The sequence below is a fragment of the Callionymus lyra genome, chromosome 8 (assembly GCF_982586985.1).
Source record: "Callionymus lyra chromosome 8, fCalLyr1.hap1.1, whole genome shotgun sequence".
NCBI lineage: Eukaryota > Metazoa > Chordata > Actinopteri > Syngnathiformes > Callionymidae > Callionymus > Callionymus lyra.
In genome coordinates this window covers 24,995,107-25,007,857 of record NC_141825.1, presented here as the reverse complement: position 1 = coordinate 25,007,857, position 12,751 = coordinate 24,995,107, and the positions used below count along the sequence as shown (strand labels likewise).

At 44.6% G+C, this 12,751-nt stretch overlaps 1 protein-coding gene across 2 annotated transcripts in view; it reads left to right on the top strand.

Annotated features, from left to right (window-relative positions):
• kiaa1549la (KIAA1549-like a) overlaps positions 1 to 12,751 on the top strand; it is a 42,570-nt gene that overhangs the window by 23,070 nt on the left and 6,749 nt on the right. For both annotated transcript variants that reach the window (XM_087796716.1, XM_087796715.1), the window contains exons 7-19: positions 87 to 255; positions 487 to 546; positions 3,108 to 3,268; positions 3,424 to 3,595; positions 3,654 to 3,814; positions 4,658 to 4,690; positions 8,486 to 8,676; positions 9,436 to 9,578; positions 9,674 to 9,795; positions 10,753 to 10,973; positions 11,032 to 11,164; positions 12,145 to 12,380; positions 12,469 to 12,634. In XM_087796716.1, coding sequence (XP_087652842.1) covers positions 87 to 255; positions 487 to 546; positions 3,108 to 3,268; positions 3,424 to 3,595; positions 3,654 to 3,814; positions 4,658 to 4,690; positions 8,486 to 8,676; positions 9,436 to 9,578; positions 9,674 to 9,795; positions 10,753 to 10,973; positions 11,032 to 11,164; positions 12,145 to 12,380; positions 12,469 to 12,634 — 1,968 coding nt within the window. The remainder of the gene's footprint in view (positions 1 to 86; positions 256 to 486; positions 547 to 3,107; positions 3,269 to 3,423; positions 3,596 to 3,653; positions 3,815 to 4,657; positions 4,691 to 8,485; positions 8,677 to 9,435; positions 9,579 to 9,673; positions 9,796 to 10,752; positions 10,974 to 11,031; positions 11,165 to 12,144; positions 12,381 to 12,468; positions 12,635 to 12,751) is intronic.

Below are 12,751 nucleotides of genomic sequence, written 5' to 3'. Positions count from 1 at the left end.
TGAGTGTGTTAAACATCTAAACAGTGTGTAGTTGTGTGTGATTGTGTTGCCTCTAAAGCTAAACAAAGATGTTGTTGTCTCTTCAGATCCAGAGTGTGTTCCAGGATGTGGGCTCTCCCTCCGTGTCCGTGGTCTACGTGGTCCAGAACCAGGACGCAGACCTGAACGGAACCATCGCCAGTGGACTCTTGAACCAGCTGACGGCAGAACTCGTGGGATATTTCCTGTTCTATCCTCCCATGATCATCGCTGAACGTTAGTGGATCTTTGTTCCTTAGTGATGAAACTCATGAAATATATGATGATGATGAAGATGATGATGAAGATGATGATGAAGATGAAGATGATGAAGATGAAGATGAAGATGAAGATGAAGATGAAGATGAAGATGATGATGATGAAGATGAAGAAGATATTGATGATGATGATGATGATTAAAATGTTAGTTCAATATATTTGAATAATTCTCATCTGACATGTCTTCAGCACTGGAGTATCACAACCTCAACACCTCCACCGCAACTAAGAACTACTGGGTGAAAACAGGTACACACACACATGCATAACTCTGCATTACTCAGCATTACTCGGCATTACTCAGCCTTACTCTGCATGACTTGGCATTACTCAGCATTACTCAGCGTTACTCTGCATTACTCTGTGTTACTATGCGTTACTCTGCATTACTCTGCATTACTCGGCATTACTCAGCATTACTCAGCCTTACTCTGCATGACTTGGCATTACTCAGCATTACTCAGCGTTACTCAGCGTTACTCTGCATTACTCTGTGTTACTATGCGTTACTCTGCATTACTCTGCATTACACTGCGTAACTGTGCATTACTCTGCATTACTCGGCGTTACTCTGCATTACACTGCGTAACTGTGCGTTACTCTGCATTACTCTGTGTTACTCTGCATTACTCTGCATTACTCTGCATTACTCTGCATTACTCTGCGTAACTGTGCGTTACTCTACATTACACTGCATAACTGTGCATTACTCAGCGTTACTCTGCATTACTCTGTGTTACTATGCGTTACTCTGCATTACTCTGCATTACACTGCGTAACTGTGCGTTACTCTGCATTACTCTGCATTACACTGCGTAACTGTGCATTACTCTGCGTTACTCTGCATTACTCTGTGTTACTATGCGTTACTCTGCATTACTCGGCGTTACTCTGCATTACACTGCGTAACTGTGCGTTACTCTGCATTACTCTGTGTTACTCTGCATTACTCTGCATTACTCTGCATTACACTGCGTAACTTTGCGTTACTCTACATTACTCTGCATTACACTGCGTAACTGTGCATTACTCTGCATTACACTGCGTAACTGTGCGTTACTCTACATTACACTGCATAACTGTGCATTACTCAGCGTTACTCTGCATTACTCTGTGTTACTATGCGTTACTCTGCATTACTCTGCATTACACTGCGTAACTGTGCGTTACTCTGCATTACTCTGCATTATACTGCGTAACTGTGCATTACTCTGCGTTACTCTGCATTACTCTGTGTTACTATGCGTTACTCTGCATTACTCGGCGTTACTCTGCATTACACTGCGTAACTGTGCGTTACTCTGCATTACTCTGTGTTACTCTGCATTACTCTGCATTACTCTGCATTACACTGCGTAACTTTGCATTACTCTGCGTTACTCTGCATTACTCTGCATTACACTGCGTAACTGTGCATTACTCTGCGTTACTCTGCATTACTCTGCGTAACTGTGCGTTACTCTGCATTACTCTGCATTACACTGCGTAACTGTGTATTACTCTGCGTTACTCTGCATTACTCTGCATTACACTGCGTAACTATGCATTACTCTGCGTTACTCTGCATTACTCTGCGTAACTGTGCGTTACTCTGCATTACTCTGCATTACACTGCGTAACTGTGTATTACTCTGCGTTACTCTGCATTACTCTGCATTACACTGCGTAACTGTGCATTACTCTGCGTTACTCTGCATTACTCTGCATTACACTGCGTAACTGTGCATTACTCTGCATTACTCGGCGTTACTCTGCATTACACTGCGTAACTGTGCGTTACTCTGCATTACTCTGTGTTACTCTGCATTACTCTGCATTACACTGCGTAACTGTGCATTACTCTGCGTTACTCTGCATTACACTGCGTAACTGTGCATTACTCTGCGTTACTCTGCGTTACTCTGCATTACTCTGCATTACACTGCGTAACTGTGCATTACTCTGCGTAACTCTGCGTTACTCTGCATTACTCTGCATTACACTGCGTAACTGTGCATTACTCTGCGTTACTCTGCGTTACTCTGCATTACTCTGCATTACACTGCGTAACTGTGCATTACTCTGCGTAACTCTGCGTTACTCTGCATTACACTGCGTAACTGTGCATTACTCTGCGTTACTCTGCGTTACTCTGCATTACTCTGCATTACACTGCGTAACTGTGCATTACTCTGCGTAACTCTGCGTTACTCTGCATTACACTGCGTAACTGTGCATTACTCTGCGTTACTCTGCGTTACTCTGCATTACACTGCGTAACTGTGCATTACTCTGCGTTACTCTGCATTACACTGCATTACTATGTGTTACTCTGCATTACTGTGTGTTACTCTGCATTACTCTGCATTACACTGGGTAACTGTGCGTTACTCTGCATTACTCTGCATTACACTGCGTAACTGTGCGTTACTCTGCATTACTCTGCATTACACTGCGTAACTGTGCGTTACTCTGCATTACTCTGCATTACACTGGGTAACTGTGCGTTACTCTGCATTACATTGCATTACTCTGTGTTACTCTGCATTACTCTGCATTACACTGCATTACTATGTGTTACTCTGCATTACTCTGTGTTACTCTGCATTACTCTGCATTACACTGGGTAACTGTGCGTTACTCTGCATTACTCTGCAATACTCGGCATAATGCAGCAAGCAGCATTAATCTGCATTACTCAGCATTATGCAGCCTTACTGTGCATTACTCGGCGTTACTGAGCATTACTCTGCATTACTGTGCGTTACTCAGCATTACTCAGCATTACTCAGCAGTTTAAAGCGCCTCTCATACTTCTCTTATCTGGACAGTGATCCAGGACGTGGACTCTTCTTCTCTGGAGACAAACTACCAGAGCTTCGCCAACATGATGGAGCAGAGACTGGCCGAGCTCTTCCTGGTGGCCGGCAGACAGGGGACCAGGACCCTGAGGGCCCGGAGGGCCACCACTGTGGCGGGCTACACAGTCCAGGTACATGTTGAGACCCTCAAATGAATGATTTGCAATGATAATTCCTGAGTTTAGGATGCATCAGGAGGTATCGGAGTCTCCTGGAGGACCTGATCTTATGTTGCCTTCAGCAGCTTTAACTGTATCTTGTGTGTGATGCTCCGAATGTTCCTCAGATGGTGAGCATGCGTCGACTCCCGGGTCCCAAGAACCCAGCGGAGATGACTTACTATGCTCAGCTGAACGGCGCTCCTATCACGGGGACCGATGCCGCCAAGACCCTGAGCGGCCTGGACTCCCAGACCATGGCTCTGACCCTGGGCTACTTCATCCAAGTGCAGGCGGAACGTAAGACGTCTGTCACTGAAGTGTCGAGTCCAGTCTGACCCGGTGTGTGTGTCTGCAGCCGTGGTCAAGACTCCGCCCAGTGACCTCTGGATCATGGCTGTGCTGACGCCGCTCTTCCTGCTGCTGGTGGTCATCGGCATGGTGGCCTTCATCCTGTGCAAGAGGAACCGGGTCATGTTCAAGACCGGAGCATTCCGGACCTTCAAGACACGCTCGAAGGTGAACCTTAGGGTGTGAGTGTTGAGTGAGTGTTGTGCGAGTGTTGCGAGCGTTGTGAGGGTGTAGATGTTGGGTGGGTGTGAGCGTTGTGTGGTCGTAAGCATTGTGTGAGAATTTTGCGGGTGTGAGCCGTGTTTGAGCGTTGTGCGGTTGTGAACGTTGTGCGGTTGTGAACGTTGTGCGGTTGTGAACGTTGTGCTGTTGTGAACGTTGTGCAGGCATGAGCGTTGTGCGGTTGTTAACGTTGTGCGGGTGTGAGCGTTGTGCGAGTGTTGTGCGAGTGAGGTGAGCATTGTTCGGGTGTGAGTGTTGTGCGAGTGTTGTGAGCATTGTGCGGGTGTAAAGGTTGTGCGGGTGTAAAGGTTGTGCAGGTGTACAGGTTGTGCGGGTGTAAAGGTTGTGCGGGTGTAAACGTTGTGCGGGTGTAAGCGTTGTGCAGGTGTAAACGTTGTGCGGGTGTAAACGTTGTGAGGGTGTAAGCGTTGTGCGGGTGTAAAGGTTGTGCGGGTGTAAAGGTTGTGAGGGTGTAAAGGTTGTGCGGGTGTAAAGGTTGTGAGGGTGTAAAGGTTGTGCGGGTGTAAGTGTTGTGTGGGTGTAAAGGTTGTGCGGGTGTAAAGGTTGTGCAGGTGTAAAGGTTGTGCCTGTGTAAACGTTGTGCGGGTGTAAAGGTTGTGCGGGTGTAAACGTTGTGTGGGTGTAAAGGTTGTGCGGGTGTAAACGTTGTGCGGGTGTAAAGTGTGCTGGTGTGAGCAACAGTCGGGAACAGACGGTGCCGGAGACTGATTGTCAGGAAGTGGCTCCTGCTGAGTGTGTGTAACTGTTGTTTCTGCTTCTCTTCCTCAGACGTCTTATCGAGGGGGCAGCTACCACCACCAGGTACTCCGCCGCACACCTGTTGCATGAACGTTCAATGATCAGCTGTCAATCAAAAACCAATCAAAGTTAATAGACTCTCTAGACGAGCAGTGAATTGCAAACAACATAGATTTGTTTGTGTGTGTGTGTGTGTGTGTGTGTGTATGTGTGTGTGTGTGTGTATATACATATATATATATATATATATATATATAATTTTTTCTGCTTTCTGTTTTGTGTTCTCTAGTAGAAAAATGTATCAGTGACAGTAGAGGTTATTTCTGTTGTGTAGTTGTTGCTGCAGGAATCATTTATTTCGGCTGCAGCTTAAACTCAACTGTGTGTGTGTGTGTGTGTGTGTGGGGGGGGGGTGTGTGTGTGTGTGTGTGTGTGTGTGTGTGTGTGTGTGTGTGTGTGTGTGTGTGTGTGTGTGTGTGTGTGTGTGTGTGTGTGTGTGTGTGTTCTGCTCTCTGATTGGTCCATTTTAGATTTGAGTGAGCAAGTGATGTGGAAAAGCTTCTGCTTCAGTGGTCGGCTGTTAGTTTGCTCGATGGAACGATTGATGGTATTATTTCAGTACTTTACACTCTAACAATTTATATTGAATATATACAGTATATATATATATATATATATATATATATATATATATATATATATATATACATATATTTTTTATTACTTTGTTTTGGCTTTATTGTAGTTTTTATGGTTATATTAAAATATTAACTGTGTATTAATTCATTACTGACAATTCACACCATTATAGTTAATGTCGCACTGGTCAGTGGTTGATGTCGCAGTGGTCAGTGGTTGATGTCGCAGTGGTCAGTGGTTGATGTCGCAGTGGTCAGTGGTTGATGTCGCAGTGGTCAGTGGTTAACGTCGACTCACACACAGAAGCTCATGCATGTGTGTAGAGTTGCTGGTTTAATTCCTCCCACATTTGGCCGCCAGCCTGCACACGTGCAGCTGCACGAGCGGATGTTCACACACACACACCAACTGTCTGGACACTGTGTGTGTGTGTGTGTGTGTGTGTTTATCAATAAGCCAGACACGCGCTGCAGCAGCGGAGAGTGTGTGTCGCTGATCTCACCTCAGTTACACTCTGAAGAATCAGGTCTTGTTGTGTAACAGTGTCTGGAAAACGTGTCGAGACTAAAGCTGCTGCTTCCTCGTCGTTCGTCGTCTTCAGTGAACACGTGTCAGTGAACACGTCGACACAAACACACAAATGTTTCTGCTACACACAACATCACAAATGTTTCTGCTACACACAAACACACAAATGTTTCTGCTACACACAACATCACAAATGTTTCTGCTACACACAAACACACAAATGTTTCTGCTACACACAACATCACAAATGTTTCTGCTACACACAAACACACAAATGTTTCTGATACACACAACATCACAAATGTTTCTGCTACACACAAACACACAAATGTTTCTGCTACACACAACATCATATGATTACAAACATCTACACAGGTGACGTGTCATGTGACTCGTCTCTCTGCTCCTCAGCGGACATGACACCTTGTGTCTCTGTCTAGTGTGTGTGTCTGTCTAGTGTGCGTGACTGTCTAGTGTGTGTTGCTATCTGATGTGTGTCGCTGTCTGATGTGTGTTGTTGTCTGATGTGTGTCGCTGTCTAAAATGTGTTGCTATTTCATGTTCATTTGTCTGCGTTGCTGTCTTTGTGTCTGACGCTGCCTTTTGTGTGCTGCTGTCTGGTGTACCTTTCTGTCATGTGTGCGTTTCTGTTTCGTGTGCGATGCTGTCTCTCGTGCGTTGTTTTCTTGTGTGCGTTGATGCCTGGTGTAGGTCGCTGTGGTTTGTTCGTTGCTGTCTCGTGTGTGTGGCTTTCTTGTATGTGTGGCTTTCTTGTATGTGTTGCTGTCTTGTATGTGTTGCTGTCTTGTATGTGTTGCTGTCTTGTATGTGTGGCTTTCTTGTATGTGTTGCTTTCTTGTATGTGTTGCTGTCTTGTATGTGTTGCTTTCTTGTATGTGTTGCTGTCTGGTATGTGTTGCTGTCTTGTATGTGTTGCTTTCTTGTATGTGTTGCTTTCTTGTATGTGTTGCTTTCTTGTATGTGTTGCTGTCTTGTATGTGTTGCTTTCTTGTATGTGTTGCTTTCTTGTATGTGTTGCTGTCTTGTATGTGTTGCTTTCTTGTATGTGTTGCTTTCTTGTATGTGTTGTTGTCTTTTATGTGTTGCTGTCTTGTATGTGTTGCTTTCTTGTATGTGTTGCTTTCTTGTATGTGTTGCTTTCTTGTATGTGTTGCTTTCTTGTATGTGTTGCTGTCTTGTATGTGTTGCTTTCTTGTATGTGTTGCTTTCTTGTATGTGTTGCTTTCTTGTATGTGTTGCTGTCTTGTATGTGTTGCTTTCTTGTATGTGTTGCTGTCTGGTATGTGTTGCTTTCTTGTATGTGTTGCTTTCTTGTATGTGTTGCTTTCTTGTATGTGTTTCTTTCTTGTATGTGTTGCTGTCTTGTATGTGTTGCTTTCTTGTATGTGTTGCTTTCTTGTATGTGTTGCTTTCTTGTATGTGTTGCTGTCTGGTATGTGTTGCTTTCTTGTATGTGTTGCTTTCTTGTATGTGTTGCTTTCTTGTATGTGTTGCTGTCTTGTATGTGTTGCTGTCTGGTATGTGTTGCTTTCTTGTATGTGTTTCTTTCTTGTATGTGTTGCTGTCTTGTATGTGTTGCTTTCTTGTATGTGTTGCTGTCTTGTATGTGTTGTTTTCTTGTTTGTGTTGCTTTCTTGTATGTGTTGCTGTCTTGTATGTGTTTCTTTCTTGTATGTGTTGCTGTCTTTTATGTGTTGCTTTCTTGTATGTGTTGCTTTCTTGTATGTGTTGCTGTCTTGTATGTGTTGCTGTCTTGTATGTGTTTCTGTCTTGTATGTGTTGCTGTCTTTTATGTGTTGTTGTCTTTTATGTGTTTCTGTCTTTTATGTGTTGCTTTCTTGTATGTGTTGCTTTCTTGTATGTGTTGCTGTCTTTTATGTGTTGCTTTCTTGTATGTGTTGCTCTCTTGTATGTGTTGCTTTCTTGTATGTGTTGCTGTCTTTTATGTGTTTCTGTCTTGTATGTGTTGCTTTCTTGTATGTGTTGCTGTCTTTTATGTGTTGCTTTCTTGTATGTGTTGCTTTCTTGTATGTGTTGCTGTCTTGTATGTGTTGTTGTCTTTTATGTGTTTCTGTCTTGTATGTGTTGCTTTCTTGTATGTGTTGCTGTCTTTTATGTGTTGTTGTCTTTTATGTGTTGCTTTCTTGTATGTGTTGCTTTCTTGTATGTGTTGCTTTCTTGTATGTGTTGCTGTCTTTTATGTGTTGTTGTCTTTTATGTGTTTCTGTCTTGTATGTGTTGCTGTCTTGTATGTGTTGCTGTCTTGTATGTGTTGCTTTCTTGTATGTGTTGCTTTCTTGTATGTGTTGCTGTCTTGTATGTGTTGCTTTCTTGTATGTGTTGCTGTCTTGTATGTGTTGCTTTCTTGTATGTGTTGCTGTCTTTTATGTGTTGTTGTCTTTTATGTGTTTCTGTCTTGTATGTGTTGCTGTCTTGTATGTGTTGCTGTCTTTTATGTGTTGTTGTCTTTTATGTGTTTCTGTCTTGTATGTGTTGCTGTCTGGTATGTGTTGCTGTCTTGTATGTGTTGCTTTCTTGTGTATGCTGTTGTCTCGTATGTTTTCCACACAACAAAATAAGGAATAAGATTATGACCACCCTCTTCACATTGTGTTGTTGTAGCAGTTGTGTTGCAGTGTTGACGCTTGTGTTCATTTTTATGTTCAACAGCCGGTTCAGGGCTTCGATTACGCCAAGAAGCACATCTGTCGCACGGACGACAACGTGTCGGTCACCAAAGACACACAAGTGTTGGGACTTCCTGTCCGCGAAGCACCGACGTCGCTTTCCCTCGACAAGAAGACTCACCAGGACGGTACCGCCAGCAAAAGACCTCCATCTGCAGACCTCCACCATGGAGGGTGAGACTCCTGAGAGAACACCAGAGAGAGGGAGTGTGTGGTTGTTTGTGTGTGTGTGTGAGTGTGAGTGTGTGTGTTTGTGTGTGTGAGTGAGTGAGTGTATGAATGTGTATGTATATATGTGTGCATGTGTGTATATATGTGTTTGTGCGTGTGTGTATGCATGTGTATGTGTGTGTGTGTGTATGCGTGTGTATATAGGTGTGTGTGTGAGAGTGTGTGTGTCTCTGAGTGTATGAATGTGTATGTATATATGTGTGCATGTGTGTATATATGTGTGTGTGTGTGTTTGTGCATGTGCATGTGTATGTGTGTGTGTGTGTATGCGTGTGTATATAGGTGTGTGTGTGCACAGGTGTGTGTGTGTGAGAGTGTGTGTGTGTCTCTGAGTGCATGAATGTGTATGTATGCATGCATGTGTGTGTGTGCATGTGTGTATAGGTGAGTGGGTGTGTGTATGTGTATGTATGTATGTTTGTGTGTGTGCATGTCTGAATGTATATGTGTGCATGTGTGTATAGGTGAGTGTGTGTATGTGTGTGCATGTGTGTATAGGTGAGTGTGTGTGTGTGCACATGTATGTATGCATGTCTGTATGTACATGTGTGTGTGTGTGTTTGTAGAATCTGAAGCAACAAGAAAGTGTTGTGTTTGTGCGTCGGCTCCACTTGTGTGTTGCTGGTCTGTAACTTCCTGTCTCCTTGAGAACAGACTCACAACTCTTCTCCTCTTCCCTCACTGTTGCCATGGCGACTCCAGGCGGTTGCCAAGCGAGGAAGAAGGTTCGATGTCGAGCGACGGCTCGGGGAAGATGAACAGCAGCAAGAGTTCGTCGGCCTGGAAGAAGAACACGAGCGGCAGCAGCAAGAGCAAGGAGGAGCTGCACAAGCGCAGCACCACCGGTGAGGGTCGTCGCTCACACACACTGATGAAACACACACTCACGGGTCCAAGCCTGGACAGATGTGGACACAGTTGTGGGTCTGTTTGTCCTCAGAGTCGTACGACGTCCACAGCAGTTCACTGAGACTCATCTCCATCAAACCCTTGACGGCTCAGAACAACATCTACCAGACGACCTCGTCTCACAGTCAAGACTCTGTCGTCCTCAACGGAGAGGTGAGACACACACACATATACACACATATACACACACACACACATAGATATATATATATATATACACACACACACACACACACATATACACACACACACACATATACACACATATATACACATATAGAGACACACACACATATACACACACACACACACATACGCATATACAGACACACATACACACACACAAACTTACACACATATATAGACACACACATATACACACATACACACACACACACACATATATACACACACACATACATATACATATATACACACAGACACATATACACACACACACATATAGACACACATATATACACGCACCTATACACACACATATACACAAATATATATATATACAGACACCTATACACACACACTAACACACACATATACAGACACACACACACACACACTTACACACATATATAGACACACACATAAACACACACACATACACATATATATATACAAACATATACAGTATATATATACAAACACACACACATATACAAACATATATATTCACACACACACGCACACATATATAAACATACACACAAACACACACATAGCTATACATACACACACCATACATACACACACACCTATACACACACAGACACACACACTCACATGCACACACATAGAGACACATACACACACATGACACATTACACACATTTATACCCACACACACATCAATATATAATACTCATACATACACACGTCACACGCACACAGGCTCAAAAACACACTCACATAAACACACATTCACACACATACATATAGACACATTACATACACACACAAGAAAAAAAAAACACCTCGTCTTCAGTAAAACAGTGTTTTGCTACGATGCTAACATGTTAGCTCTCGCTCGCGACCACTGTCAGGCCTGTGAGGCTGTTAAAGGTCAAAGGTCACAAGCGTCGACGTCCTCCGCAGGTCAACCACGTGGGTCCGAAGCAGAAGTCGGACCTGGACCTGTACAGGAACAAGCTGCGTCAGAAAGGTCGGAGGAAGGTCAACGGCGAGTTCTCTCTGTCGGAGAGCGGCAGCCACGGTTACGGGCACCGTGACGGGCGCCACGGTCGCCACGACAACGGCGTCAAGGAGCCCCTGACCGCCGAAGAGAAGCGAGCGTCCTTCGCCGGCTGCCACAAGAGGTCAGTGTCGTTCTATCTACTCCTCGCTCAGAGTGGTCACATGATGCGTCTCCTCCAGGTACTCCCACCCCAGAGAGCCCGCCTACTGGAGCCGTCAGTCCCTGAGCAGCCCGAGCCCGGTGGAGACGGAGATGGACCTGCTGGTGCTGAGAGAACGAACCCGCAGAGGAATACGAAACAACGGCTACGACGTACGACCACGTCTGTTTGTGTGTTCGTGTGTGTGTTTGTGTTTTTGTGTGTTTGTGACTGTGTTTATGTGTGTTCATGTGTGTGTTTGTGTTTTTGTGTGTCTGTGTTCTTGTGTGTGTTCATGCCTGTGTTCATGTGTGTGTTTGTTTTCACGTGTGTTCATGAGTGTGTTTATGTCTTTGTGTCTGTGTTCTTGTGTTTGTCTGTGTTTATGTTTGTGTTCATGTGTGTTTTTGTATATGTATATTTGTGTTTATGTGTGTGTCTGTGTTCTTGTGTGTGTTCATGCCTGTGTTCATGTGTGTGTTTGTTTTCACGTGTATTCATGAGTGTGTTTATGTCTTTGTGTCTGTGTTCTTGTGTTTGTCTGTGTTTATGTTTGTGTTCATGTGTGTTTTTGTATATGTATATTTGTGTTTATGTGTGTGTCTGTGCTCATGTGTTTATGTTTGTGTTCATGAGTGTGTTTATGTCTTTGTGTCTGTGTTCTTGTGTTTGTCTGTGTTTATGTTTGTGTTCATGTGTGTTTTGTATATGTATGTTTGTGTTTATGTGTGTGTCTGTGCTCATGTGTTTATGTCTTTGTGTCTGTGTTCTTGTGACTGACTGTGTTCATGTGTTCATGTTTATGTGTGTGTTCATGTGTGCTTTTGTGTGTGTATGTTTGTGTTTATGTCCATGTGTCTGGTTTGTCTTCATTTTTTTATGTGTGTGTGCATTCTTGAGTGTGTTTGTGTTCTTGTGTGGGTGTCCGTGTGTGTGTGTTTTAGTGTTAATGTGATGCGTGTCCTTTTTCATGTGTGTGTTTATGATCAAGTGTGTGTTTGTGTTCATTTGTATGTTCTTTTGCATGTGTATATGTGTTTATTTGTGTTTGTGTGTGTGTGTTTGTTCATATGTGCGTATTTATAAAAGCGTTAATGTGTGTGTTCATTTTCATGTGTGTTCATGTGTGTTCATGTGTGTGTTTGTTCCTCAGGCGGAGCCGGAGCCGTTCGAAGAGACCAGCATGGATCGTCTGATGAGTTCTCTCGGATACGGGGGTTCAGGAACTGGTACCAGCAGCTTCGGGGTGAAGGCTCACCGAGGGTCCGACTCGTCCACGCTCAGCTCTCAACCGTCCATCGACGAGGTCCGCACGCAGATGCACATGTTGCTAGGCAACGCCTTCAGCCTGGCCCCCCGAGACCACGACCCGCCGTCTCCGCCCTCCAAGTAAGTGACTCGTCTGATCCCGAACCGGTTCCAGCGGTTCTTCTCTGACCCGCCCGTCGTTGACCGGATCCCGTCTCTCCTCCGTCAGCCGCCGGCGCCACATCCATCACGCCCACAGCGCCTACAACCCGTCTCACACCAGCCACTACAGCGACGGGGTCACCAGCGCCCCGGGCACCATGAACCACCCGTGCGGGGGGCGCCAGCGGAGCATGGGGTACGAGGACATGCAGCAGTGCAGCCTCCCCAAACCAGTAAGTGGTTCTGACCCTCTTCCAACCGGACCTCGCTGATGGTTCCTGAGTATAGCAGCATCAAAGCAGAGGTGCTCTGCCACCATCTAGTGGTTATAGGGAGAACTACACCTTGTT